The sequence below is a fragment of the Cryptococcus neoformans genome, chromosome 1 (genome assembly GCF_000091045.1).
Source record: "Cryptococcus neoformans var. neoformans JEC21 chromosome 1, complete sequence".
Taxonomy (NCBI): domain Eukaryota; kingdom Fungi; phylum Basidiomycota; class Tremellomycetes; order Tremellales; family Cryptococcaceae; genus Cryptococcus; species Cryptococcus deneoformans.
Genome location: NC_006670.1, coordinates 2,188,544 through 2,213,200, shown reverse-complemented (window position 1 = coordinate 2,213,200; position 24,657 = coordinate 2,188,544). Strand labels below are relative to the sequence as shown.

The following is a 24,657-nucleotide window of genomic DNA, read 5'->3' as shown; positions in this document are numbered from 1 at the left end:
ATACAGTTCGAGCGTTTATAGGAAGGAAAAACGGCGGGGATAGATCGTATGACGAAAAAGTCTGGATATCTAACGTGGCTCTATATGCCCATATGTCAGCAGGATCTTTATTCGAGCATACTAGGACGTACTCTTCGTGATAACGATACTGATTCGTATAAACCCATTTGAAACATTTACATACCGCGTACATTTTCCTGGACAGGATTGTATCGCGCATTTTCTGCATATGAGCGAGGATGCTATAGAGAATCGCAGTCATGGTCTTCCCATGGTGATCGCAAAAACGACATAGCGGAAGACGACATTCGAGGAAAGACAGCGCGTTCTTCTGTTGAAGAAGATGAGGGAGTTTCGACACACCGTTGGTCGATTATTCCTATTGGAATGTAGGACCTAATGGCCGAAATCGGTACCCATGTACAGCAATCTCGCGATGAAATTCGAAATGGTGAATGACAGACCCTAAAACCGGAGCAGCAGGTGACCGCCCAGAAACACGAGATAGGTAGTCATTCAAAAAACGACGAAACACCTCTTGAGTGGGACGACTGACGTCGTTGTCCATTCCCAAGTCGATTCCACCTTTCCGATAACCCTCGATCAGCTGCTCCCCCAACTGCTTTTCTGCCGGCTCTAACTCAGAAGTGGCCAAGGTGTTTAGACGTTGAAGGGCGAAACGTTGGCGGAGAAGAGAACGCAGTTCGACCACCTGCCCCTGAAACATGTTTCGACCGCTCATCTTAATGTTTTTGATTCGGCCGTTGATACGCTCGAGAGCAAACACCCACCACCCGTAAATAGGACCATGGGCTAAGATATTGTCTGAAAGTTGTTTGACGATATGGATGTTGGTCACACATGATGGCAGATAGGGATGTCGCCCGTTCGAAAAAATCATCAATGAGGAGTCGAAGTCTTGCTTGTCTTCTAATCACCGATGTGACCAACAGAAGTAGTGGCCTTCGGAAAGCATGATGTATGACATTCCGGTTGCGATTCTCCACCAGTTAGTAGCCAACCATACCCGGATACGTCGGTTTCCGGTCGTTATACTGTCCTCTAAGTCCTTGAATTGATTGGAGTCGCCAAATCGTTGCTTGCAGGATTTCCGCCTCTTCTACTTCGCTACCTTTTATGCGCCGCATTGGTGCGGTACTTTCGTGAAGAAATATGGATGGTAAAGGAAAAGTAGCAATGTTAGAAGCCTGCTCAAACCATAGTGGAAAGATGACGAAACCAACCAGTCGAGTTTCCGGATCTTTCAAAGCAACAGAATCTTGTTCATATGATATGATGCATGCAGACCTCTTACTTTCAACGAGCTATCTCATTGGCTCAGTTGGTTAGAGTGTTCGCTTCACATTAAAAGACAGGTCACCCGATCTGGTGATCGCGAAAGGTCCCCGGTTCGATCCCGGGATGGGATATATTTTTTTGTTTTTTGTTTGTTTGTTTGGTTGGTTATGCTTTTACACTCAGCTCGATATAGGTATTTTTGCATATATACCCTCAACTTCTTTCTCTTCTAATCTGTCACTGCACAACTTGCTGTTTCTGAATAATAGCTTGCTGCACCAACAATGAAACAACCAAACAAGGCATGATGCCTATGCCCCCCTTTTTCTTCGTTAATCATCATTGACCGCCGGCATTTGCATCCCGACCTTTTTTCAGCAGTATTTTGGTCATCGAAGCTATTGCTTGATCCGCGTCTAATGGTATGTAAAATTTAGGGCAACTGGTTGACGGTGACTCCGCACCAAATCATAATGATTGGTTACTGATGAAGGTCAACAATTCAAATCGGAATTTATGGATACTTCCAGTTTAGTAGCGATCGAGTGGTATCCCTCCATGGCCATGTACGTATTTTAGAGACCAAAAAGACAGTGGCTCAGCTAAAGTGTTCGTAGTCCTCCATTCGCGGGTCACATCTAGCTGTCCCATACACCGACTGGTCTCAGCACCGGAAGTCCCCTCCGACACTGCTTCAAGAGGTTTCGGCATGGCATATGGTCGACCGTTTTTACGTGCACTTCGTCAGATCGTAAGTCCCCCCGCTCAGTCATAAAATGAGTTATCGGGTCTGCAGGGGAAGAGATCAAAAAAAAATGATCCAAGCCATGCGCAGAAGACCCGTGCAAAATGTTTGGGTCGTTGCTGTTCTCATCTTCGCGGTACTGACTCCCAATCATCTCAACTCATACATTGCGGCTGCATCTAAACTGAGCGAAAAAGTCAGGAAAGCGTCAATCTCAAGATGAATCCCAGCTCCCTGCGGCTACCAAAACCAATGAAAAAAGGTGAATGCCGAGCTTCGCATAATGATCAAACTTTTGAATTCGAACTCAGTAATGTGTTGTATGATACTCCAGACCAGATGCTGCCGATCCAAAAGGATACCTCACGATGGAAAGGGAGCTACGACATACTTTTTTTACGACATGAGTATCGACATATTTTTGATGGGGTGATAGAGGTCACTGTAAAGTCATATATGGACTCCTGGTGGTCGCAAGAATCATAATGACGATGAATCGATGGTGTACGTCGTTGTTGAAAGTGTGTTGCCGCTAGGCCCTTTTTTCCTGGCTATCGCAACGTGCGCGCTATTCCGGTGATGAATATGAACAAATGGGCGAAAATGGACTGGCTGGGAATTAGAGATGAATTTATGTACGCTTATGCTTTATGCTTATACAGTCAAAGAAGGTAGCCTGTGCAGACCGTCGCTTCGGTCGGGGTTCCTTGGATGTCGCATCCGACACATGAACAAGCGAGGTACTCAAAAGACCGAAAGACGGGATATGCATGGAACAGCCTGTAAAGGGATCGCTATCGGGGCTGGATAATGTTGTATGGCGTATTGATGGAAAAACTAGGAAATACAAGATTCTGCCTTCTCTGTGGATTAGATAAGCTACCCGTATCGTGTCTTCGTCCGCGTCTCCCTCATTGTTTGCTTGAGCAGGTTTGTTGCACAAAGCCAAATCGCCTAAGTCGTTGATCGATCCTTCCTCTTCTTTCTCTCTTCTCTACCATCACCACTTGTTTCTACCATCTCGAAATCTAGTATACCGCGCTAGGACTTCCCCTTGATGATTAGCGGACATCGATGAAACAAGATTACAGAGCCCTTATGATGAGCTCCCTTCGTCCGCTTCAACCACTTCGGCTTCGATCTCATCTGCGTTGTCCACCCAGGAAAGCTCAACGGTTTTCTAAATCCATTGTTAGTTTCGATAACAATCTATCTATGAAAGCAAATTAGCAAACGTACCTTGACGCGCCGTTCGTATTCCTTAAGATTCTCCTTGAAGAGTTGAGCAGCGTCGACGTTCGCAGGACTAAATGCAAGTTGGCGCAGTTCTATATATACAATGTTATGCTCACCTAGCCGGGTTGGGGTCATTCAGCAGACTTTGCACACTTGTCAAGATTGCCGCCACATCGTACGTCGGACTCCATCTATTCTGCAAGATATCCAAACAAAGCTCGCCGTTGGCATAGATATTGGGGTGGAACATTTTGGAGATAAAGCGAACAGTAGGGGGCTTGTTAGGATAAGCATCGGTGAATGTGAGAGTAAGTCGAAAAGAGCCGTCTTCAAATGGTGTCTCGGCTGCCCAGAGCAATGGAAGGTTAGTCACAAGCTTACTTTGACTCGGCAAGAAGCAAGAGTAACGATGCTTCGGCGAAAATGGAACTCACGAGGTCCAAAGATGACGGCGTTCCATACCATGATATTGTCAGGATTGGGACTGCCGGAGATACCGATGGGGGCATCAGAAGTGAGACGCTTAAAGTCTCGAATCAGACGTCGCTTGGCAGCTGTGGACTACGACATAATTCAGCATCGATCTCAAGCTCCAGCCACTGTTTCCAAGCGAAGACTTTGCAGATGTATTACAGACGCATTGGACTTACCATTGCGAGCTAGTTCAGGCAGACAAAAATTAGGATAGGGCAAATGAAGATGGTCGTGCGAGTTGAGTGGCTCAATTGTTCTTTGTTGGTCGCAAGTGTTCGGAAGGCGGGTCTTTGACTGAAGGTACTCCTTGGACGAGAGGCTTTGACCAAAGGGCAATGCTGTGTATCGGGTAAGCGTTCTGGTTAGCAATAGACTATGGGTATGTGAAATGGAAAGAGAAGATATGATATAAGCATGGGACTGATCGAGGTCCGTCGCTGAGCAAGGTACGAGTACCCGAGCGAATCGCAGCGGCATGTTGTTGAGTCGCGGGGGACTTGCAATAGTTACAGCGTTTATTACTTTCCTTTGTCTTGCTGAGTTTCTGTTCTCGTGTTCTTTGTCGTATTACATCTTTATTAGCATGCTGTAGACGGTCCAGAGATCAAGCTGAATAATCCGGGTAGCTACACATAGTCGCAAAAGCCTCATGTACAGTAATATACCCATAACACACCTTTATTATGGACAATAATGATGCCAGAAGGCAGGCCCTGTTCTGAGTCAAAATATATCATTTGGAGGAGCTTTGGAAAGGATGGTAGGTTCCATGGCACCCCAATAAGGATGAATTCGGCTGATGAGTTGTGCAGAAGGATCGATGTGGCCATCAATGTACCCCCTCCTTAATCATGACGATTGACCAGTCATCTAACCCCTCTTTTGCCTAAAAGGAACCTCGAATTCACTTATCTTATCGGCCGAAGCATCTTAATACTGGGAGCAGAGGAAGGATGCTGAATCCTTTGTCCTATTCTTCTGAGACAGAATGGTTAAGATGCTTAAAGAATCAAAATTGACAAGAAGAGTCCGGGACGTTTTCGTTATCTGATAGCAGACTCTCGCCAGACTGGTGGTCCCACGATAAACCGAGATGATCCCATTCTACAAGCCGGTACCTGCACCATCTGCTATATTCAAAGACAGGCCTCTTCCGGAACAGAATGCCAATTGCCTATCAAAGATACTATTTCACTGGGTGACTCCTATTATTAAGGCAGGGTATTCAAGACCTCTCGAGGCTGATGGCAAGTAAATCATAGCTTCGCTGAATTGTAAGCTAATGACTCGCAGATTTATGGGACTTGACAACTGACCTGGAATGCAAGACGGTAAGTACCCATTCCGTCTTTCGTATGAGGGCAACTGACTATTTCAAAAGGTCTCAGACCAACTTCGAGCCAACTTCCTCAGTCGTACCCCTCCATCCAAACGTCTTTCACCGTCTCACCCTCCTGTAAACAGCCGTACCTCTCACATACCCACTTCTTCCTCGCTCGGAGCTGGTATACATCCCGCTACCCGACACGGGAGATTGAATGACAGGCTCACAACGTCAACATCGCGAGCGTATATGAAACAAGCTAGGGAGAGCATGTTTTCCATGGTTGGTATGGATGTTTTTGCTATGAACCATGACACGGCGCACGTCGAGACCATTACGGATGAAGATACCCTCCCCATTCCATCGTTACGTCAAAAGGAGGAGGGAAATCTGAGCGGTCTAGAAAATAAAGGTCTCGTTAAACAATATGGGAAGAAGAAAGCCAATAAGATCTTGAAAGGGCAAGTAACAATAGAAAACGGTAAATTATATGACATGAGTCTGATTAGGGCCATGTATTCCACCGTGTGGCTGAAATGGTGGATCGCAATCATTATGAAGAGTTGCGCTGGTATGTCTCGCTCATGCCGCCCGGTAAACAGGTACAGATACTTACCTTCATGCTAGCTGCTCTTCAGGTGACCTACCCCCTCGTCACCCAACAGCTCATCAACCAAATCACCACCGCCCACACATACCACAATGACCCCACTAACAATTCTCCACCTAAATCCATAGGTTACAGCCTTGGCTTGGCCTTTGCCCTTTTCGCAATGATCCAAGCTTCAAGTTTATTCTCCTATCAGGCTTTACAGAGAGGAAGTGTGATTGGACTCATGATGCGCGCCGCGTTGATTGACTTAATCGGTAGCAAGTCACTGTGAGATCACCACGGCTTCTTGGTTGTAGCACGTATTAACGAGCCGATAGGAAACTCTCGACAACAGCAAAAGTAGAGATGACCTCAGGTAAAATGACGACCATGGTCTCAGCCGACGCTTCCTTTCTCGACTTCTCGGCACCTATGACTCTTGATCTTGTAGTACAGCCTGTGCAGATCGTGGTTGGCTTGGGATTGCTCATCTGGACTCTCGGATATTCAGCTTTAGTCGGACTAGCCGTAAGTCATCTTCCAACCATTCATAAGAAATTATGAGACTGTCTCAACTACCGAAACATAGGTAATGGCCCTTGCAGGCCCCCTTCAAGCTTTCATGTTCGCTGTCATGGTTCGTACCCGTCAGTCCCAACTGACCTATGTCGATGCGCGCGTTCGTCTGCTATCAGAGACTATCACTTCCATCCGAGCAGTCAAACTTTTCGCTTATGTGTCATTCTTTTCCAGCAAGGTGACTGAGCTGAGGAAGAAGGAATTGGTGTTTCTCAAGAAGAATGGATTCAATAGAGCGAGTATGAACGCAACGATGGCATTTATACCCACCCTTGCTGCTGTTTGTACGTTGTTCCCCTTATACGATTTCTTCATTCCTCAAAGCGGAGCTCATACCTTTTTTTTATTGATTAGTAACGTTTATCACATACGGACTCACAGGTCGTTCTCTCACACCAGCGACTATATTCTCAGGCCTGCAGTACTTCAACGTCCTCAAAACGCCCATTGCCTTCTTGCCTATGTGCTTTACCGCGATCTCCGACGCTCTCGTGGGTATAGGGAGGATAGGTACGCTGCTGAGAGCAGAGGAGATGCCAGAAGGGGTCAATGTACAGGAAGATGCTAGGTGGGCGGTAGACGTAAAGGGAGACTTTGAGTTTCAAAAGGTGAAGGAAAGGAAAAACAAGAATGGGACTACTGAAGGTGAGGAGAAGAACGCTAAGATCGAGGAGAAGCCGTTCAGACTGGCAGACATTGATCTGAGAATACCTAAGGGTGACTATGGATCCAGACAAGGGCTGATCTGGAGCTAACAGACAAAGCAGGTGCTTTAGTCTGCATTGTCGGTCGAGTCGGATCGGGAAAGTCGGCTTTGCTCTCTGGATTAATCAACGAAATGAGGCAAATGGACGGCCACTCTGTCTTTGGAGGGTCAGTGAGCTACGGTGAGCCTTTATGCTTTTTATCTGGATGGTTGTTGCTGACCTGAGCCCAGTCCCTCAACAAGCTTGGATTCATTCAGGTTCAGTCAGAGATAACATCACTTTCTCTGCCAGACGGGAAGAGATTGACTTCGCCAGGCTGAACGCTGTGATCGATGCTTGCGCTCTGAGGACTGATATCCAAGCCATGTCTGATGGTGATCTGTGAGTGACACGTTGTTTCTACCACAGCCCTTCGGCTAAGTAAAACCAAGCACCAATGTAGGAGAGAAAGGTCTTCTTCTCTCAGGTGGCCAGCGTCAACGTCTCTCTCTCGCCCGTGCAGCTTATGCCCAGTCCTCTATAGTACTCCTTGATGATCCTCTCTCAGCAGTTGACGCTCACGTCGCCCACCACATATTTGAGAACTGTATTGTTTCTGGTCCTCTCGCGAGCCGAACCAGAATTCTCGTGACTCATCACATGGCTATTTTACCAAGGGCTGATTGGGTTGCCGTTATGGAAAGTAATAGCCATGGGATAGGGAGGGTGGCACAGATGGGAAGGTATGATGACTTGAAAAAGCAGCAAGGACCGTTCAGGAGCCTCTTCGATGAAGTCGGCTCAGCTGAAACACAACCTCGAGCTCATACACCGACACCACTTCCTACAACCCCTTCATTCAAACCACCAACCTCAGCCCCCAAGGAATCTGAAGAATATGAGAAGAAAACTTCCCAAGATCCTATGGAAGAGGATCGCCAAACTGGACCCATTCCGTGGTCCATCTACGCAACGTACTTGTCGGCCATGGGAAACCCGATGTGGTCGCTTCTCTTTGCATCCATGCTCATATTGACACAGGTGGCAACAGTGGGGAATAACTTATTGCTCGGTTTTTGGTCTGCCGATAGCTGGAGTCTTACTCAGGGAGAATATATGGCAGTGTATGCCGGTCTTGGTGTAGGGATTGGTCTTTTTACGGTTAGCCACGTTTCTTCCAAACTCAAACGCCTTGCTGACAAGCAAATCAGTTTGGTGCATCCTATACTATGTTTCTCGCTGGCCTTGGCTCTTCTTACGCTCTCTTTGCACGAGCATGGGAGCACGTCATGAGAGCACCAATGAAATGGCATGACCAGACTCCCGTAGGTTTTCATCTAAAGGTCAGTTTAGTCATTGACAAAACTTCAGAGCGGACGAATCATCAATAGATTGTCAAAAGGTAGGGGCGCTTGTATGTTCTGAAAACGGGAGCTTTTCAAGCTAATGGAACCCAAGATATTGAGATGCTTGATGATAGGATGGCATTCTCATGGGAGACCCTACTCGTGTAAGACTTACCGCAAATGATCTGTACATGATATCTTACCATACGCGTGCTTTAGCAACGGTCTTTCGGCTATTGGAACCTTTGGTCTCATCCTTTACTCATATCCTTGGCTGGGTTTGGCATTTATCCCACTAACGGTCTTCTATGTAAGTACTTTTTTGCTTGGTATGATCACACTGACTGGATCGTTAGTATATTGCCGGCTCCTACTACCGACAGACTTCCCGCGAAATCAAGCGTATTGACTCCATTACGAGATCTCGCATCTATAGCTCTTTCGGAGAACAGGTTTGTTCCATTTTCATAATGTCAATACAGCCAATTGATCGAAAGCTGTAGTTGGCGGGCTCTGCTGTCATACGCGTCTTCGGTAAGCAGTCCGCTTTTGAGAGAAGAATGCAAGATGCTATCAATGCTGAGGGAGTGAGTACATTCGATCAACCATCCAGGGTAGTATTAACCTCTTTTGGGGTAACTTAGCGAGCGTATATTCTCACTGTGAGTTTTTTATGATCTGATCTATCACATGGTAATGACTAAATTTCCTTACAGCTTGTAATCCAAAGGTCCGTCAGCCAAATACACTCAACAATGTCGACTGACGAATTAATACAGGTGGCTAGGTGTCCGACTTGATCTGTCATCAAACCTTCTCATCCTGGTGTGCACCACTCTGCTTTTACTCTAGCCTAGTACTGCTGATCAGACTTTGTAGCTAATCGCCATTTTCGGTGTTGTTTTTCGTGACACAGTCAATGCCTCATCTTTCGGTGTTGTCTTCTCCTATGCACTGTCAGCTGCCGCTTTGTTCTCAAACCTTGTCTCTCTTTATGCTCAAGTTGAGATGGAAATGGTAACTGTTGTATCATTGTTCGGTGCGGTAATGCTGATGAAATCTTAGAACAATGCCGAACGAATAATCCACTACACCTCCCTTCCCACTGAACCCCCTGCCATCCTCCCCTCCGACCCAAAGATCTGGCCTAATCGTGGTTCTGTCAAGTTTAAAGACTTATCTCTCCGGTACTCTCCTGACACGCCCTGGATTCTCAAGAGACTGAGCTTCTCTGTGAGTCCGGGAGAAAAGGTCGGCGTGATAGGGAGGACTGGAGCAGGAAAGAGCAGCCTTGTGGGGGCGATTATGCGAGCCGTTGGTGATGAAGAGATAAGAGGTCAGGTGGAAATCGACGGGGTGGATATCAAAAATATTGGGATAGACACGCTTAGAAATGGAGTTGGACTGATCCCTCAGGAAGCTTTTTTATTTGAAAGTACTGTCCGGTAAGTGACTACTTCGTCTGTTGAAGCCTGGCTGATCATCATTCCAGCGAGAACATGGATCCAAAAGGACAGAACACCGATGCTCATTTGAACTCACTTCTCTCCCTCATCCACTCAGATCCTATCATGCCATCTTCACAACGTCTTCGAGAAAAATTCAAATTAGATGCCCCCGTCAGCGATGGGGGAAGTAACTTCAGTGGGGGCGAAAAACAAATGTGTAAGTCGCTGGAAGTATTTCTTGGGGGCGGTGAAGGAGCTTATATGAGGTGTAGTGGCATTGATGAGAGCTTTGGCTCGAGATACAAAGATCCTCTTACTAGACGAAGCCACTTCGTCTGTCGATGGTGAAACTGACGCCTTGATCCAGAGAATCATCCAAAACCATTTGAAAGGTACCACAGTGAGTTTTTATGGCATTCTTCTGTATATTAGATTGCATGCAAGTTGACAACGGATTCAGTTAATCTCAGTTGCTCACCGACTCCATACTTTGGCGTATTACGACCGGATACTTGTATTGGACGGTGGGCGAGTTGTCGAAGTAGGTTTCACTCATCCGAGACAATGTATATGACAACGTTAACTGGTCTCATAGTTTGATTCGCCTCTGGTATTATTCGACATCCGAGACTCCATCTTTCGCCAGTTATGCGATCGTGTTGTACGTCTCCATTGTCCATTTGCTTCCTGGCCCTTTTATCTTCTCCACGCTGACGCTGCGGATAGAATATACAAAGGCATGACCTTCTTCGTCTTCGCCACGATGCTTTATACGCCGCGCAAACTGCAAGAGACCGAGAATCATTGTTCAATCATTGGACGGTTGCGGATGCTTGGGCTCAGGATGGTATGCGGGCGTCATAATGGTCTCATTCGCCTTAAGCCATTCTCTTAGATGGTGTTTCACATAGAATCTACACAATGTGAAAGATCATGCAAGAATACATTATGATGGCTGTTACCTGGTTTGTTGTAACCTCTCAACATGGTTTAATAAGCCCAATATATAATGCATGACAACACTGCCTATAAACACTCTAATGCTCCTCTAAACCTTCCAGATCAAGCTAACACCCTCATCACCGGCACTGACGGCCACCTTGCCTTCTCCTGCAGGTGCGATAGCAACACCGTTGACGACACCCATGTGACCGGTGTGGGTTGCAATGAGCGCCCCAGTTCGGATGTCCCATGTCTTGAGAGTAGAGTCGGCGGAGGCGGTGGTGACGAGGTGAAGTTGGGGATGGGGATGCCCGGCAAGGGTGGTTATAGGTTCCTACAGACGTGACATTAGACACTGGATAAGAACATGATAGAGAGAAAAGGGGATAAACGTACGTCGTGTTGAAGCTCTGCTCGTACTCGTCCAGTAGCGGCATCCCAGACAAACGCTTTTCCATCTGTTCCCGCGCTGACCAAAACCACACCCTTATTTCCTCCAGCAGCACCATTCAAAAGGTCCACAAACAGAAGCGCTTCCACACTCTCTCCCTCGGCGTGACCCACTAACTTTGTGGCTAGCACATCACCCTTTGTCATGCTGATAAGCTTGACCTTTCCACTGCTACCACCCACAGCGGCAATTTGGCCGTTGGGAGAAACAGCGAGTGCTGTGATACCGTGCTCGGCGGGATCGAGTTCGGGAGAATTGGCAGGCATGAAGATGGAGGATTTCCATATGGGGTTGGGATCTCGGGGGTCCCAGAGGATGAGAGAAGAGTCGAGAGAGGCGGTGAGGAGTTGACGGCCGTTTGGAGGAGGGAAGAGACCGGCGGTGGAGGTCATAGTGTGAGAAGAAAGAACATTAAGGGTGTTGCCAGAGGGCACTGAAAGGCATTAGTGCGTGAAATTGGGACTTGCCGAGGTACATACGGTTCCATAACCAGACTGTCGCGTCCTCACAACCAGCAGCAATGACGTTACCTTTGGGGTGCCATTGTAACCACTGATACAAGTCAGATCACTGCTCTCGTCTGGACGAATGCCACTCACAGTTATCTCGGTACCAGTTTCCAGCTCTTGGATCATACTCCAATTCTTCCATTCATCCACAGACGCCTCACCCGTTGATGCTTGAGGCTTAACCCTCTGCCAAACGATAACCTTTCCGTCCATACCACCGGTAGCGACCATCTCACCGTCAAAACTCCATCCAGCCGCAATCACGGAGTCGGTGTGGCCGATCAACTTTGTGGGAGGGAAAGAGTCAGCATTGAAGGATGATGAGGACGCGGACGTCTCAGAATCGGTAGGAATGGGACAGAAGATGAATCCTGCGTCATCTTCACCGCCAGAGATGGCGAGGGGAGGGTTAGGGAAAGCGGGGTGTAAGGAGATTGTAAAGATAGATTGTTGCTGGTTATGAAGAGCTGCAGCAAACATTAACCGTCCGGTTCAACATTTCCAATCCGCTAAGCAGCACTTACCGTTCACACCCCAACTGTTGTCTGCTCTCTGCTCTCCTTCACCTTCCTCCTCATTCATCATCAAGTCTTCCTCTCCGGGACCAGGACCACCGATGATGATCTCAGCATCGTACTTATCGTTGTCATCATCGTCCTCGTCCATTGGAATATCTCCGTCATCCTCGACAATTTCTACAACATCATCCTCCTGGAGTTGAGGGTCTTGCAGCTGGTCTTCCTCGTGGACGGACATATTTTACAAATGTGCTGGAACGGTAGAGGAGATGGGAATAGAGCAGCTAGGCTAGAAAACCAAACCTCACTCTGCAAGGGAAAAAGAAACAATTATGAAGCTGCAGTAGGATGGAGCAAAATCTTACGCTGACAAATGAGTTTCTAATCACCGCCATCTGTAAACGTAAACGTCATCATTTTTTTGTAATGAAGCATCCATCGTTGTTGAAATCATGATAATTTAGTATCGGAACCGGAACCAGCGAATCCGTCGATCGCCTCCTGTGTGTCCCGTTCATCAGTGATGTAAACCACATGGTGTTGATCTAAATACAGTTATATAAGAACTTCTCACAGGCGGACATAAGATAACTGTTAATTATGCCTTGTCTATAAAGCTTGTATGATTCGTTCGTCCACAGATCTAACCTTCCGACATTAACATGTGGATTACCCAGCTCATTCACTCCCTCTAATTCGGGAAGTCTGGTCTGATTTTGACGAGGAGAATTCTTTAGATTTGATTGCTGGACTGTAGCCTTGAAAAACCTGCGAGAGCATCCTCATAGGCAGAGACTTTTGTGAGATGTACTGAATAGGACAGCTCAAACTGCAAGGGGCAGCGTCCTTCAATAAACAAGTTTTTAACGAACCACCTTGCTTATCATTTCGCATTGTCATCGATCGTCGAATTCTTGATCTGCTCCAGAGCAAGTAACTGTTGAGTTACGAGATGTAAGCCCCCACGTTTGAGAGTCACTCGTTGATCCGTGTCACACTTGTCCAGCTCAACTGTACATATGAATAAATGCATGCGGGATCGGTAGTGACTCAGACAAAGACCTACCAGCCACCATTTACCGATGGCAACACCATCAGATGCTCAGATGCAGCGAGCAACAACATGCAGTGCAAGTATCGAATCGCGAGTAATGGCACAAGCCAGGCACGTATCCGACCGATTTCATCGGCGTTAAGCATTTCAGACCAAGCTCCGAAGAAGAAGGCTTGGGCAATCCGCGCCACATTCCTATCCTCTCCCTCACTTTCGGCCTTTCGGAGATATCACCTCGCCCTCTCTCCAACCCTGCTCGCCCTCGCGCAAAACCTCAACGACGAACAGCAAAACTACCGCTCTTCCATCCCTCAAGTCTTTACATCCCCAACCACCGACCAAAAATGGCCCAGCGAGTCACTCTCCGCAAGCGACAGCCTTACAACACCACCTCCAACAGGAGGAGGGTCGTCAAGACTCCCGGAGGCAAGTTGGTCGTTCACCACTTGAAGAAGATTGCTGTAAGTTTATTACCGGTCCAAAATTTCGACAACGCAAGAAGGATGGATAGGGCGAAGAGATGATATGGAAGAATGCTTGGAGCTGGGGAGATTGAAGGGGACAATGAAGATATTGAAGAGGGGAAATGCTGATGGTGTCATTACCCTAGTCTGCCCCCAAGTGCGGTGACTGTGGTCTTGCTCTCCCTGGTGTACGTATCATCATTTACATCTTCCCTATCATCCCCATACTGATAACCGTTCTAGATCCCCGTCCTCCGACCCCGTCAATGTTAGTACCATTATATCACCAAATTTGACAACGGGACGAGCGCAAGGTGCTGACAAGGGAATTGCAGACGCTACCCTTTCCAAGCGTCAAAAGACCGTCAACAGGGCTTACGGTGGTTCTTGCTGCGCTCCCTGCGTTAAGCAGCGGTATGTTGCCATCGTCATCCATTCATGGGTCTAACTGACGAATACTGCGTTCCCCAATACTTCCCGCAAATCTGCTTCATCACTTGGTCCGAAACAATACAATATATCCTTTACCTCCCACAGAATTACCCGAGCTTTCTTGATTGAGGAGGCTACCATTGTCAAGCGAATGCTCAAGGACAAGGCCGCTGCTAGGAAGTAGATGGAGTACTAGCGGATAGGGGGGTGCCATGAGGACGGATGTATCATTTCGGCATGACCTCGGATCTTACCTGTTTTGCGTGTTCACTGCGTTTGTGGTTGGTGTGATGTGTTGTGGCAAGTGAACGTGTTAAGGTGGAGGAGAACGTGCTGGAATCATGTTGAGGGAAGTGTAGCAAGCTGATGGACGGATGCCTTCTCCAGCGGCAAATCAACTTCTAAGCTTATTGCTAACGTCTTGTCCCACCGATCATTGATTTTCACAGACATTCTGTTCAGGATATAAAGGCGACGGTCCGTCGAACTTCCGAACTTTTAGGTCATTCGAAACTAAATCTTGCCGGCCAGCCCATCAGGATCACATTGTAAGCAAGATAAGGCACGACACAGGTTCGGATATCCGTCACTTTCGAGGAATACACCGCCTGGAAACTGCCTGTATATATGGTTGGGCTTTCGAAGCAAGGAAGCTGTGTTCGCCCGTAGACTGCACGTCTCAAAGCCAGTTGTTGGCGTTGGGTTAGATCGAGCATATCAATCAGTCGTGACTATCCAATGTTGCCCAATACCAACGAATTGAAGAATCAACCGAGGACTTATGTGGTAATACCTTGGTTTTTCGTACAATTTGAGATATCATTTACATCGTTACTGATTGCTTATGCAAATCGTCTACCATAGAACCCAAAATTATCTTCACTTGCACAAAATTTCCGGTCCCAAACTCTCCCTCAAAGACCCAAGCGATACCGCATCTTCCATCTCTTTGGTCGGCTCATTAACGACCTCCAAGAGACACCACCTAGGGAACTTTTCATCTTTATGTGCCATGCCCTCTACTGCGGGTCGGGTATGTATAGCTGTCACGCTTACTGATGAGCTTGCGGATGAAGATGGATGGAGAGAGAGAAGTATGGCGCCTAATGATGGGTTGGGTACGGCAATGAAGGATGTTCTATCGGCAGAAGAAAGCTGTTTGTCCGACTTTGGGACGATGGTAGGGGCCGGCACTGTGAGAAGGATGAAACGAGTGTAGTTTTCTATTACGCCAAGTCAGATTTGCTGCAGCTCGTGGTTGAAAGTAATTATTGAGAGGCTCACCATTGCCATATTGTGTACCTTCGTGTAGCACCTCGAGATGATCAGGATACAGATCCAAAACAGCTTTCGAACATATCGCAGCGCCCTTGTCATCCGCATTGCCTGTATTTTGAAGCAAAGACACTGCCGCTCCAGCAGTTGAAGACCACTTCTCCAGCTTGACACCTGGTAATCTCTCGGCTAGAAAGGAGGAGGACTGTCCCAAAGCTTGTTCATGGCTCCTGACCCATTTGATTTGTTCCATCTTTGTACCCTTTCTGACGACAAGGCAATGCCGTATGGGGAGCACAAAGTCGGCTACAATTTTCCGCTCAAGAGGTTTCGGATCTTCGGGCTTCGAAGGTTTAAGTACTGAGAGGAGACAATCGAGGGTTTCTAAGACACATCCTTGGAGAGTATTCTCTAGAGGAAGTACGATGAGAGGCGCAGAATGGTTGTACACGTCTGTGGCTGATTAGCTCGGCACTCTCCAGCCTATGCCTTATAGTATAGCATACCGGTGATGGTGGTACATGGCACAAGGTCTATAGGATCGCTATAGCTAGTCGCAAATGCCCTCGCTGCCTACGTCTATAAGCCTTACACCTGGACACGCCTTGTTGAGCTGGACGCACCTGCTCGCCGTAAGTGCCCCTTGGACCAAGGAAGGCCATCTCTACCCTTTTGGTCTCCTTCATCCTCTTGGCGGGGGGCTCGGGGCTCATAAATGCGGTGTCCGTATCCGTAGGCGTTCCTATGTCTCTTATGCAGAACGCTGTATATGTATAGCTGCATGCATCGAGCACCTCCTTTCACTGGAAGTCGAGGATTAGCCGTGGGGCTCCAATTTCTTCCGCCACATGAGTCCCAGACAAAACTCCGAAACACCGCACCAAAATCTCGAGACCTCGCCCTCGCGCCGTTCGATTCCTTCATCCGTCAAGAATCCACCTTCCTCTTCTCTCTATCCAACAAACGTAACAAAATGGGTAAGGTTCACGGTTCCCTCGCTCGTGCAGGTAAAGTCAAGTCTCAGGTGAGTGCAGCTGCTTTTTACTGCTTTAGAAGGCGTAAATGCTGACAGAGAAAATAGACCCCCAAGGTTGAGCCCCAAGAGAAGAAGAAGGTCCCCAAGGGCCGAGCTCGTGAGTATGCTTTCCAGATTTGATGGCCACATGGGACAGCACACGGAGTGCAGGAAGAGGAGCAGGTGAAAAAAGGGGGACGATGGATGAAGTTGCTGAGGGTTACGTCGATGGAAATTGGGCGGCGACAAATCGATGGAAAACAGGCGCTGACGGTGCGCCTACCATGCAGAGAAGCGATTGCAATACACCCGACGATTCGTCAACGTTACTGTCGCTCCTGGTGGCAAGCGAAGGATGTGAGTACAGTTTCCTTTTCTTTGGTTTTTCTTTTCCTTGAAAACCTGTATCACCTATCTCAACCCGCTCTGTCCTCCGGATGATATCGAAATCAAGCATAGTTCACTCTGATTACCCATGAACGACGCAATTTTCTAAATAGTCTTTCGCTCCTATCTGATCTTCTCCCTTCAATCTATATCTTTATGATCGATGACTGAAGGATGGGGCTGACCATGAATGACTATAGGAACCAACAGCCCGTCGGCAAGTCCGGTTAAGCAAATCGAGACCAGATTGGGATGGATGTATTTCATACTTCGTGAATGGTGCTTTGCAGATTGTATTGACTCTATTTTAAGGCAACAGGACCTGTTTTTGCACGGAAATCGAGTAAACAACAGTGCAGCGTGTATACTAAGTATTCATCAAATTCGTCAAGTCATTGCAACATTGGGGTACACTAGGTGGTACAGGCATTTACAATTGTCCTCGGATGGTACAGGAGTTGGCACGTAACACTACACCGACGTGGCCCTCGCCTTACACAGTCCCCTATAGTTGGTCATCAGTCACCGGGGTTGTAATGGTGTTTTCAGTGGCGTTTTGCATATGAGACAATTCTTCGGTCATGTAATCGTGGCCGTAATGAGATTCTTCAAGATGCGGAGATTTAAACATCCATCCTTTGGAAGGTCAAACTAATTTTCCAGTCCAGTCGACTAATGTCTCTAGGACTTATGCGATTAACCCACCTCTTGCGTATCTCCAAGAAGTGTGCTCCATGTGATTATTCCTCAGCCTGGATCTTCGCTATTCCCGCCGTCGTGGATTCATCACATACCCATGTACGAGTTTGTATTAACCGTTGATTCAGTGCAATTCGGCGAGGAGATAGAAACTGGTGACTCACTCACCGACTATACACCAATTTTCTCCTATTCCTCTCTCTCAACTCCAGCACCTCTTGGCCTTTTCCTATCCACTTCTTCCCCGAGAACCTCATCACGTCCTTCCTATCCATCCTCTTCGCTTCCACCCTCGGATATTCCAAATCTACACCATGCTTCTTCAATAACGCAAGGCGCTGCGGCTCGTAATACCTCGTATCGTGTGTCCAATGTAAATCTGTAGAAAGCCCAAAATCACTAATCTTGATATGCCTTCTTTATCAAACAAGAAATTGTCAGGCTTGATACTGTGGTGGACGTAACCCAGCTTATGTATTTCTTCCAGCGCCAGCACCATCTCCGCCACGTAAAATCTGGTCATTTCCTCATCAAATGTATCGCTTTCCATCAACAAATTTAGCAGGTCGCCACCAACCATGGATTCAAGTGCGAGGTAGAGGTGGTCTGTGTCCTGAAAAGCGTAGTAAAGCTATACAATCTGTGGAGGTGCGGCAGGTAGACCAGGAAGAGAGGGAAGTGCGAGCAAAGAGGCCGAAGCCAACAGATTCTTCTCTGCTTGAACATACACTACTTGTGATTTCTGCAGCATATCCGCTTTGCGCAACGTTTTCAGACAATAGTCAGCGAGATGTCCTGTTTGGCTCAGCATTACACCATCCTTTAGGTCATTATCGATAAGAACATCAGCTTACCCTGCCACTTTATTTTGCTGAGACGTATTCGAGAAGCTCATGGCTAATGTCCCTCACGCACTTAAGCATATGATCAGTAAAGTAGGACTTTCCTTCACCACCTCTTCCATCAAGCTGGATTACAAGCCTGCGACCTTAACGATGCCCTTTCAATTCCAGATTCCGAGCGGTTCAAGATCATCCCAGAGTATTCGTCATCTTTGTGTGGCAACAAAGGCCGTGCGCCGAAACAATTACATCCGGAGGAACGGAAGGACAGAATGCCAACGCACACACGTCCTCGGTGTCCATCAGTCAGTCGATGAAAATCTGTTTGTTTGTTGATAAGAATAGATGAACGTAGACGAAAAATAATTCACGTCGGCGGATACGATAGGCTTTGCATAGCATACCGAACGAAAAATAAAATGATAACGTTAACAAGCAGCGCGAAAAATTCCAAGCTCTGGACCCAGTCGGTTAGTCGCGCTCGGCCCGCGCGTCTCTGCCAACCAAATAACGTACGATAAATATAATCATTTCTTGTCTCCGTTTGTCGTGTTTCCTTTCGCTCGTTTCATTCGCCAACTCCTTTCAACCCGTCCGCAGCGAAATGGAACAACGAAATGAGCGCATGCTGGAAGAGCTGCTGAAGCTCCCGGGAAATGGTATGTGCATACACACGTCTCTCGACTTTGCTGACTCGCATTAGACACCTGCGCCGACTGCCACGCTCCCGCTCCAAGGTGGGCAAGTGTCAATCTCGGCATCTTTCTCTGCGTTGGTTGTGCTTCCGTACACCGCAAGTTGGGGACTCACAAGAGTCGTGTGTAAGTCTCAACATCTTATTCAACTTTACCCCGCTCACAGCCCCACAGCAAGTCGGTGACACTTGACACCTGGACTCGTGACCAGATCGCCACCATCAGAAGCATGGGCAATAAAGCTTCCAATGCAATATACAACCCAAACGAGGCCTTGCATCCCCCACCGCCATCCTATGGCTACGATGAGCGTGATTCCGAGATTGAAAAATACATTCGAAGGAAGTACGAGCAAGGTGCATTCCGCGGTGGAGCTGCTGCCCGCCCTAACGGTCAAGTCGAGCCTACAAGCTTAAACAGGGCGAGGGAGAGGGACGGAAGGCTGCCTGGGGGTTCTACAGGGCTGCATTTAGGCAAGGAGAATAACCGCAACCCAGAACTGAACGATGTTATTGCTGTGAACATCAAGAAAGAAAGGGATCTCCCGCCTTTACCTCCTAGTGCCTCTGCTCAACCAGTGTTTGGGAAGAACCCCCCTAGAGGACGACCAGTGAGATCACCTTCGAATCAGGGTATCTCTTCAGTAGGACCTGTGTGGAATACTGCAGTGAACGGTAGCGAAAGCACGAGTACTCAGCAAAAGGTGCCAGAAGCCAACCTCATCGACATGTCAAATAGCGCCAACTCGTCACTCCCTCTTCAAGTCAACATGTCCACTCCTACCACTGGTGTGTCTCCATCCTTCTCTCATGGCCAATCCCAATTCCTCTCCGCTCAACCCCAAAGCTGGGGTAGCACCTTTTCCACATCCCCTTCAAACGGTATGATGATGAACGGCAGTAACTTTTCTGCCTCCCCTCAAATGGCAAGCCCGTTCCAGTCTCCAGGATTCGCGCAACAAATGTCCTTTTCCTCGCAACCTTCATTGAGGCAACACATGTCACCACAACCAACCTATCATCAATCGACTGTGCCTATGGCCTCACCCTCGTTCCAGCAGACTCAGCAGTTTGCTACTTCCCCCTCTTTCCAACAACAGCTATCCCCACAGTTTACCCAAGTGCAACAATTTGGGCAGTACCCGATGCAGTACAACGGTCAGATGGCCACTTCGCCCATGAATATGGGTATGGGCATGGGTACCGGCATGGCCCAACCTACCCAGGCGTACGGGTATTTCAATCACATGTGATCCCTTTGACAGGTAATCACAGTCACCTGCTGGTATCGGGTGTGTGGTAAGGATCATGAGACCGTTTATCGAGTGTTAAGGACAATGGTCGGCAAGCGAAGCGGGGTATTGCATTGCGTTTTCTTATTGCATCAAATCATTGATTCGAATATGCGGGTTTGGTGTATCTTATAAATGAGTTCTCAGCATTGTTATATGTATGTGGTATGTACTTTATGTGATCATAGATCTGACTGATGGCTATCGTGCTTCTGAGACTTTGAAGGCTTTCTGAAGTCGCTCTTGGATAGTCAACTAACCATTGTTAATTTGTCGTCTATGGTTTTTGTTTGAAAAGGCTATTACAAATCCTCATAACCCAGCTGCTTATTAACTATAAACCTTGTACCCCGAAATCGACTTGGCTACGACCTTCATTCATTCGGTTATGAAGACGCCTCACAGTGAGCAGGCCTGGCTACTTATTTTTACAATTACATCTTGGATAATGCCAGCTTGCATTCAACAGTGCAGTGTATGTTACAGGACAGGATGGTATACATAATATGTCTGATCAAACAACAGGGTTCAAGTTCCTCATCAAGCAACAACCAACGCTTCCCCCCTATCCCCGACCAAACAAAGCCTCACTTTCCCCATTATCCTCTCCTTGTCCAACCCTGCCTCCTCTTCCTCTGATAGCTTTCTATCCTGTCCCGAAAAGTCTCGTGTAGGAACCCAAGCTTTCGAGATAAAAAGACGCAATTCCAGTGCACGTTCCGCGTCACAATACATGCGGAGATGGTCGCCCATTTGGGGTTTCACTGCTTTCCTTTCACATTTACTTGTCTCTCCGTCTTTGGCCGTCGACGAGCGAACACAGACGTGCGAACCTAATTCGCGTGGGGTCTCTGGCAAGGATATCCAATTCGATACGCTTGGACCAGCCAGGGTCCATGAAAGAGAGCCGAACCAACCTCTGGGATCGTCAGCCCATGATTCGCGGACCCATTTTTGCAAAAACCATGAAAGTTTGGGAGGGGTCCAGTGGATTGTCGCTGCTGAAGGTTGTGGCTGTAGATGTGTTTCTGAGACGGAAGGAGAAAAAGGGATGGATGATGAGGAAGGAATGGGTTGAACTGGGGCGGAAGGCGATGAAGAAGAAGGAGCAAAGGTAGCAGAAGAAGGTATCAAACCTTTTAGCCGTGTATCTCCCACCTCCTCACTTCCGTTCTGTACGGCGAGATCAATAGGATGGTTTACGCCTGGTATCAACACTGGCCCATGAATCGGTATCACCCAATATACTCTCGCCATAGGTCTTTTGAAGCAATAGTAGGAGATATCGGGGTGATATGGATGAGAGTCGGGAAAGGTATAGTATGCTCGGGGTAGTTTGTAAGGGTATACTAGCCTCTCGCTCGAAGAGCGTCGTTGAGGTGCTTTGCGAGGTGGAGGTTGGGAATGCGGCTGGACCAAGTCCGTAAGTTTTACATCATGATGAAAGAGAGCACGTTGAACATACAGTTGGCAGAATAGAGAACATGAGACCGTATGATGGGTCAGAATGAACTTCTTTGCGCCACCATCTTTTATATTGTTTCGAGATCTCCGAGGCGTCGGTATTTAGTATTGGAGATATGATTTGTGGCTGTAACAGTGATTCTGATGCTTTTTTTGTTGTCGTAGGCTGTCGAGAAGGGCCTGCTTCCAGCTGAGGCGACCGCGCAGGTTGGACAGGCAGTCTTTCCCATTCATCCGTCACGTCGTTCCTCGATATCTCCACAGGAGGCGGTGGAGGAAGAGGTGCCGGTGGTACATTCTTCCAGTCCGTCTCAAATTCATCCATCTCTTCCAAGCTTGGATCAGTGTCTCTAAAGTTTTCCTTCTTCGACCAATTGGGTAAATTGGCACCAACTCGTGGGACTTGGTTGGGTTTGGGATGAGGTTCAAGAGGGGTAAGGTACGAGTTCAGAGGAGGGGAATTTGCCAACGCGAATGACTTGAGGGATGGGAAGGAGCCTAGAAATGGGCTTAGTCAATCGGTACTTGATATAAAGGCGCAACTTACAAAGGCAAGGAAACCTCATCCCAGCGCCGTACCATACCACCCCGTCGTCAGCCCTTTGCTTCCCTTTCCCTTTTCCAAACATACCCCATCGTCTATCCAATATCCCTTCTTTCTCTTTCCCTCGCTTAGCGTCCACGATCATCTCTTCTCCCTTGACATACCAATCACGTCTGTCGTTCTCTGACAGCTTATCTGAGACTGATGGCGGAACGGCGAGGGTAATAGTATAGTGTGACGGATCGGGAAGGGATCCAATGGACACATTCGTTTGATGCGTCTCAACTTCTGACTCTTCCATTACTGTTGAGGGGATGTGAAGAACAGGTAGTCGCGATGGACCGGCCACAGGTTGTGAAGGAATTTGAGCAGCTGATTGTACCAGAGATGCGTCGAACATGGATATTGACTCGTAGGAGGATTGTGAATCCATTATAGATTTTTTAGACCTAATTCTTGAAGACCGGCGCATACCCTTTCCGAAAGAGGCAGACGAGGACGAGTCTTGAGTATCGAGGATAGCTACAGGAGATGAGCGAACTCGGCCGCCCGCACTCCGAGGTTTGGCTGCTTTCGTCCTGGTCGACATTTAGGCTGGAGGAGTCAACCAGGCCGGGTCGCTAAAGCTTCCTCCCTGCGCTCGTTGTTGTACGTGGTGGACGTGCAAGTGAAGTGGTGAAAATCACAAAAACAAAGAGACCCACGGACGACGTGAAGTGATGATGTCAGCTATGTTGTCGGACTATGCGGAAGTGATTAGGCGGCGGAAATAGGCGGGTTCACAGCGTGCCTCAAAAGGCAATAACAATTACCGAGATTCCCTGGCGATAGGCTCGCTGCTGTTTGCCACCGAGTGGCCGGCGGAGGATGGCATCATAACAACTCGCCCGCGATGTGGTTGGATGTCTGTGCTGATTACTCTCCTTCAACTCCTTTTACTATTACTGCTGTCTAACTACTCCTTATTTACTCGGCGTGAGTTCCATGATACTCCGTGGATGGCAAAGGCGTGCTGACTTCACCACCAGCAACAGCAACAACCACATCAACAACAGTACGTTCCTTTATTACCCGCAGCACAGCCGAAGCTCATCGTCTTCGTTCCGCCTCGCTATCTCACATCTCATATTCCATCCCGTCCAACGCTCAATCGTCTCCACAGAACGCGCAACTATCACATCCCACCCACTTCAATAGCAACCATGGTCCGAAGCAAGTTTAAGGATGAACACCCCTTTGGTGAGTCAGCTTTCTGCTTGTCGCTGCGTCTTCGCAGGTCGGGTAATGTTCCGCGTATTGGGAGTGTCTTAGTGCTGATGACTGTCCGTTTCATGTGAATAGACAAGCGAAAGGCTGAAGCGGAGAGGATCAGGCAAAAGTATCAGGACAGGATTCCCGTGAGTCTAATGTTCTTATCAGCTATCCTCGAGTTGCCACTGGTTCGGCAGCTTGGATGGCAACTTTGACGATTGGTCGTGCATTGGTTAATATGAGCATACGTGCTGTATAGGTGATCTGTGAGAAGGCTGAGAAGAGTGATATCCCAACGATTGATAAGAAAAAATATCTCGTACCGGCCGTGAGTCACATCAAAGCTTGTAACAGGTGGCAGTATTAACGATGTTACTCATTAGGATCTTACTGTTGGGCAATTTGTCTATGTCATCAGGTGAGTGGGGATCCTTAAATAGCTTGCGGTGATGCTGATTTTGTTTTGCAGGAAACGAATCAAGCTCGCGCCTGAAAAGGCCATTTTCATCTTCGTTGACGATATCCTTCCTCCAACAGCGGCGCTTATGAGTTCAATTTATGATGAGCACAAGTAAGTTTCTAATGCAGTGATGCGCCTTTGAAGCAAAGTTGCTGACATATCTGCTTGCAGGGACGAAGATGGTATGCGCAATCATCAGTCTGTCGGCGAACTCCAACTGACTCGTCTTTCAGGTTTCCTTTACGTACTCTATGCTTCGGAGAACACCTTTGGCGACCTCGAACAGTACGCCATCTCCGAGTAAACCACAAGGCAATACTATAATATTGTTGCACTCGGCATCTTGGAATCTGTTTTCGAGAACCTGCTTTTTACAAAGTTATGGGACGTTTTTCTAAGCAAAGCAACTATATTTAACTCGGGTGGCGAAGGGCGGAAGAAGGTGGATTTTGGAAGGAGGTAGCAGTGGGAGCCGGAGCCGGTCAAATGGAGGAAACTGCTGGAGATCGGCTAGTAGCAGGCTTCTGTGTATGATTTGTATTATTTGGAATGGATTGAACTATGATATTTATTAGTACCAGGATTGCCGCCCATTTCATATCTTTGATACGGCAAAAGGACGCTAAAGGAACGGA

At 47.7% G+C, this 24,657-nt stretch overlaps 11 protein-coding genes and 1 non-coding gene across 12 annotated transcripts in view; 7 read left to right on the top strand and 5 right to left on the bottom strand.

Moving 5' to 3' along the window:
• The window catches only part of CNA08030 (expressed protein), a 1,773-nt gene extending 568 nt beyond the window's left edge, over nt 1–1,205 (bottom strand). Inside the window, exons 1-2 of the mRNA XM_024656406.1 lie at nt 132–1,205; nt 1–80 (exon numbers count right to left, since the gene is read on the bottom strand). The exon at nt 1–80 is cut by the window's left edge and continues 96 nt beyond it. Coding sequence (XP_024512067.1) covers nt 380–901 — 522 coding nt within the window. The 5' untranslated portion in view covers nt 902–1,205 and the 3' untranslated portion in view covers nt 1–80; nt 132–379. The remainder of the gene's footprint in view (nt 81–131) is intronic.
• Nucleotides 1,206–1,327: 122 nt separating this feature from the next.
• CNA08020 lies at nt 1,328–1,430 on the top strand. Its single transcript has one exon. It is a non-coding gene; the product is annotated as a tRNA-Val (tRNA).
• A 99-nt stretch (nt 1,431–1,529) lies between these two features.
• On the top strand, nt 1,530–2,676 carry CNA08015 (hypothetical protein). Its single transcript, XM_024656119.1, has 5 exons — nt 1,530–1,721; nt 1,830–1,865; nt 1,917–2,053; nt 2,242–2,306; nt 2,379–2,676. The coding sequence occupies exons 1-5, from the start codon at nt 1,719–1,721 to the stop codon at nt 2,528–2,530; spliced, it is 393 nt and encodes a 130-aa protein (XP_024514191.1). The 5' UTR covers nt 1,530–1,718; the 3' UTR covers nt 2,531–2,676.
• A 111-nt stretch (nt 2,677–2,787) lies between these two features.
• On the bottom strand, nt 2,788–4,153 carry CNA08010 (ubiquitin-conjugating enzyme e2-17 kda, putative). Its single transcript, XM_567181.2, has 5 exons — nt 3,931–4,153; nt 3,715–3,841; nt 3,397–3,625; nt 3,284–3,350; nt 2,788–3,224 (listed from the first exon to the last, which is right to left on the bottom strand). The coding sequence occupies exons 1-5, from the start codon at nt 3,931–3,933 to the stop codon at nt 3,141–3,143; spliced, it is 510 nt and encodes a 169-aa protein (XP_567181.1). The 5' UTR covers nt 3,934–4,153; the 3' UTR covers nt 2,788–3,140.
• Nucleotides 4,154–4,328: 175 nt separating this feature from the next.
• On the top strand, nt 4,329–10,755 carry CNA08000 (cadmium ion transporter, putative). The gene is made up of 27 exons (XM_024656405.1): nt 4,329–4,514; nt 4,567–5,001; nt 5,048–5,085; nt 5,136–5,649; nt 5,706–5,958; nt 6,009–6,198; nt 6,260–6,533; nt 6,604–6,966; nt 7,017–7,136; nt 7,187–7,337; nt 7,388–8,096; nt 8,147–8,260; nt 8,307–8,337; nt 8,394–8,445; nt 8,501–8,591; nt 8,638–8,733; nt 8,785–8,868; nt 8,926–8,943; nt 8,998–9,011; nt 9,061–9,106; nt 9,161–9,298; nt 9,347–9,726; nt 9,774–9,946; nt 10,002–10,129; nt 10,190–10,270; nt 10,325–10,390; nt 10,456–10,755. The coding sequence occupies exons 2-27, from the start codon at nt 4,848–4,850 to the stop codon at nt 10,591–10,593; spliced, it is 4,416 nt and encodes a 1,471-aa protein (XP_024512066.1). The 5' UTR covers nt 4,329–4,514; nt 4,567–4,847; the 3' UTR covers nt 10,594–10,755.
• Nucleotides 10,726–12,476, bottom strand: CNA07990 (ribosomal large subunit assembly and maintenance-related protein, putative). The gene is made up of 5 exons (XM_567179.2): nt 12,156–12,476; nt 11,722–12,098; nt 11,602–11,674; nt 11,068–11,555; nt 10,726–11,005 (listed from the first exon to the last, which is right to left on the bottom strand). Exons 1-5 carry the CDS (start codon nt 12,385–12,387, stop codon nt 10,778–10,780), a joined length of 1,398 nt encoding a protein of 465 aa, XP_567179.1. The 5' UTR covers nt 12,388–12,476; the 3' UTR covers nt 10,726–10,777.
• Nucleotides 12,477–13,432: 956 nt separating this feature from the next.
• CNA07980 (60s ribosomal protein l34-b, putative) lies at nt 13,433–14,469 on the top strand. Its single transcript, XM_567178.2, has 5 exons — nt 13,433–13,664; nt 13,814–13,855; nt 13,911–13,935; nt 14,003–14,081; nt 14,205–14,469. Exons 1-5 carry the CDS (start codon nt 13,548–13,550, stop codon nt 14,281–14,283), a joined length of 342 nt encoding a protein of 113 aa, XP_567178.1. The 5' UTR covers nt 13,433–13,547; the 3' UTR covers nt 14,284–14,469.
• A 444-nt stretch (nt 14,470–14,913) lies between these two features.
• Nucleotides 14,914–16,139, bottom strand: CNA07970 (hypothetical protein). The gene is made up of 4 exons (XM_024656404.1): nt 15,998–16,139; nt 15,881–15,947; nt 15,384–15,827; nt 14,914–15,322 (listed from the first exon to the last, which is right to left on the bottom strand). Exons 1-4 carry the CDS (start codon nt 16,085–16,087, stop codon nt 14,979–14,981), a joined length of 945 nt encoding a protein of 314 aa, XP_024512065.1. The 5' UTR covers nt 16,088–16,139; the 3' UTR covers nt 14,914–14,978.
• A 169-nt stretch (nt 16,140–16,308) lies between these two features.
• On the top strand, nt 16,309–17,398 carry CNA07960 (conserved hypothetical protein). The gene is made up of 5 exons (XM_567176.2): nt 16,309–16,398; nt 16,456–16,507; nt 16,680–16,746; nt 16,977–17,034; nt 17,089–17,398. The coding sequence occupies exons 1-4, from the start codon at nt 16,348–16,350 to the stop codon at nt 17,005–17,007; spliced, it is 201 nt and encodes a 66-aa protein (XP_567176.1). The 5' UTR covers nt 16,309–16,347; the 3' UTR covers nt 17,008–17,034; nt 17,089–17,398.
• Nucleotides 17,399–18,869: 1,471 nt separating this feature from the next.
• Nucleotides 18,870–20,491, top strand: CNA07950 (conserved hypothetical protein). Its single transcript, XM_567175.2, has 3 exons — nt 18,870–18,976; nt 19,021–19,138; nt 19,187–20,491. The coding sequence occupies exons 1-3, from the start codon at nt 18,922–18,924 to the stop codon at nt 20,262–20,264; spliced, it is 1,251 nt and encodes a 416-aa protein (XP_567175.1). The 5' UTR covers nt 18,870–18,921; the 3' UTR covers nt 20,265–20,491.
• A 263-nt stretch (nt 20,492–20,754) lies between these two features.
• CNA07940 (expressed protein) lies at nt 20,755–22,978 on the bottom strand. Its single transcript, XM_024656403.1, has 3 exons — nt 22,315–22,978; nt 21,769–22,265; nt 20,755–21,713 (listed from the first exon to the last, which is right to left on the bottom strand). Exons 1-3 carry the CDS (start codon nt 22,898–22,900, stop codon nt 20,844–20,846), a joined length of 1,953 nt encoding a protein of 650 aa, XP_024512064.1. The 5' UTR covers nt 22,901–22,978; the 3' UTR covers nt 20,755–20,843.
• A 231-nt stretch (nt 22,979–23,209) lies between these two features.
• CNA07930 (microtubule binding protein, putative) lies at nt 23,210–24,599 on the top strand. Its single transcript, XM_567139.2, has 9 exons — nt 23,210–23,286; nt 23,340–23,365; nt 23,474–23,550; nt 23,653–23,708; nt 23,822–23,890; nt 23,946–23,980; nt 24,032–24,133; nt 24,194–24,204; nt 24,256–24,599. Exons 3-9 carry the CDS (start codon nt 23,514–23,516, stop codon nt 24,324–24,326), a joined length of 381 nt encoding a protein of 126 aa, XP_567139.1. The 5' UTR covers nt 23,210–23,286; nt 23,340–23,365; nt 23,474–23,513; the 3' UTR covers nt 24,327–24,599.
• Nucleotides 24,600–24,657: the final 58 nt, after the last annotated feature.

Excerpts from the sequence above, each read along its gene's own strand:
- CNA07960 (XM_567176.2), top strand. The coding sequence starts at position 16,348 with ATGGGTAAGGTTCACGGTTCCCTCGCTCGTGCAGGTAAAGTCAAGTCT. Across the intron at positions 16,508-16,679 it reads GGTCCCCAAGGGCCGAGCTC|AGAAGCGATTGCAATACACC; the intron begins GTGAGTATGCTT and ends CCTACCATGCAG. Across the intron at positions 16,747-16,976 it reads CCTGGTGGCAAGCGAAGGAT|GAACCAACAGCCCGTCGGCA; the intron begins GTGAGTACAGTT and ends GAATGACTATAG.
- CNA07940 (XM_024656403.1), bottom strand. The coding sequence starts at position 22,900 with ATGTCGACCAGGACGAAAGCAGCCAAACCTCGGAGTGCGGGCGGCCGA. Across the intron at positions 22,266-22,314 it reads GATGAGGTTTCCTTGCCTTT|GCTCCTTCCCATCCCTCAAG; the intron begins GTAAGTTGCGCC and ends GCCCATTTCTAG. Across the intron at positions 21,714-21,768 it reads TGTTCTCTATTCTGCCAACT|CCGCATTCCCAACCTCCACC; the intron begins GTATGTTCAACG and ends GACTTGGTCCAG.
- CNA08015 (XM_024656119.1), top strand. Across the intron at positions 2,054-2,241 it reads GTGCACTTCGTCAGATCGTA|TCAGGAAAGCGTCAATCTCA; the intron begins AGTCCCCCCGCT and ends TGAGCGAAAAAG. Across the intron at positions 2,307-2,378 it reads ACCAAAACCAATGAAAAAAG|ACCAGATGCTGCCGATCCAA; the intron begins GTGAATGCCGAG and ends ATGATACTCCAG.
- CNA07970 (XM_024656404.1), bottom strand. The coding sequence starts at position 16,087 with ATGAGCCCCGAGCCCCCCGCCAAGAGGATGAAGGAGACCAAAAGGGTA. Across the intron at positions 15,948-15,997 it reads GGGGCACTTACGGCGAGCAG|GCAGCGAGGGCATTTGCGAC; the intron begins GTGCGTCCAGCT and ends TTATAGACGTAG. Across the intron at positions 15,323-15,383 it reads AGGTACACAATATGGCAATG|AAAACTACACTCGTTTCATC; the intron begins GTGAGCCTCTCA and ends TTGGCGTAATAG.
- CNA07990 (XM_567179.2), bottom strand. The coding sequence starts at position 12,387 with ATGTCCGTCCACGAGGAAGACCAGCTGCAAGACCCTCAACTCCAGGAG. Across the intron at positions 11,556-11,601 it reads GACAGTCTGGTTATGGAACC|TGCCCTCTGGCAACACCCTT; the intron begins GTATGTACCTCG and ends AATGCCTTTCAG. Across the intron at positions 11,006-11,067 it reads GAGCAGAGCTTCAACACGAC|GAACCTATAACCACCCTTGC; the intron begins GTACGTTTATCC and ends TCACGTCTGTAG.
- CNA08000 (XM_024656405.1), top strand. The coding sequence starts at position 4,848 with ATGATCCCATTCTACAAGCCGGTACCTGCACCATCTGCTATATTCAAA. Across the intron at positions 8,338-8,393 it reads CATCAATAGATTGTCAAAAG|ATATTGAGATGCTTGATGAT; the intron begins GTAGGGGCGCTT and ends ATGGAACCCAAG. Across the intron at positions 9,727-9,773 it reads TTATTTGAAAGTACTGTCCG|CGAGAACATGGATCCAAAAG; the intron begins GTAAGTGACTAC and ends TCATCATTCCAG.
- CNA07980 (XM_567178.2), top strand. The coding sequence starts at position 13,548 with ATGGCCCAGCGAGTCACTCTCCGCAAGCGACAGCCTTACAACACCACC. Across the intron at positions 13,665-13,813 it reads ACCACTTGAAGAAGATTGCT|TCTGCCCCCAAGTGCGGTGA; the intron begins GTAAGTTTATTA and ends TCATTACCCTAG. Across the intron at positions 14,082-14,204 it reads GCTCCCTGCGTTAAGCAGCG|AATTACCCGAGCTTTCTTGA; the intron begins GTATGTTGCCAT and ends TACCTCCCACAG.
- CNA07950 (XM_567175.2), top strand. The coding sequence starts at position 18,922 with ATGGAACAACGAAATGAGCGCATGCTGGAAGAGCTGCTGAAGCTCCCG. Across the intron at positions 18,977-19,020 it reads GCTGAAGCTCCCGGGAAATG|ACACCTGCGCCGACTGCCAC; the intron begins GTATGTGCATAC and ends GACTCGCATTAG. Across the intron at positions 19,139-19,186 it reads GGGACTCACAAGAGTCGTGT|CAAGTCGGTGACACTTGACA; the intron begins GTAAGTCTCAAC and ends ACAGCCCCACAG.
- CNA08010 (XM_567181.2), bottom strand. Across the intron at positions 3,626-3,714 it reads CGCCGTCATCTTTGGACCTC|CCGAGACACCATTTGAAGAC; the intron begins GTGAGTTCCATT and ends TGCTCTGGGCAG. Across the intron at positions 3,225-3,283 it reads AATACGAACGGCGCGTCAAG|AAAACCGTTGAGCTTTCCTG; the intron begins GTACGTTTGCTA and ends CAATGGATTTAG.
- CNA07930 (XM_567139.2), top strand. The coding sequence starts at position 23,514 with ATGGTCCGAAGCAAGTTTAAGGATGAACACCCCTTTG. Across the intron at positions 23,709-23,821 it reads AGTATCAGGACAGGATTCCC|GTGATCTGTGAGAAGGCTGA; the intron begins GTGAGTCTAATG and ends CGTGCTGTATAG. Across the intron at positions 23,981-24,031 it reads CAATTTGTCTATGTCATCAG|GAAACGAATCAAGCTCGCGC; the intron begins GTGAGTGGGGAT and ends TTTGTTTTGCAG.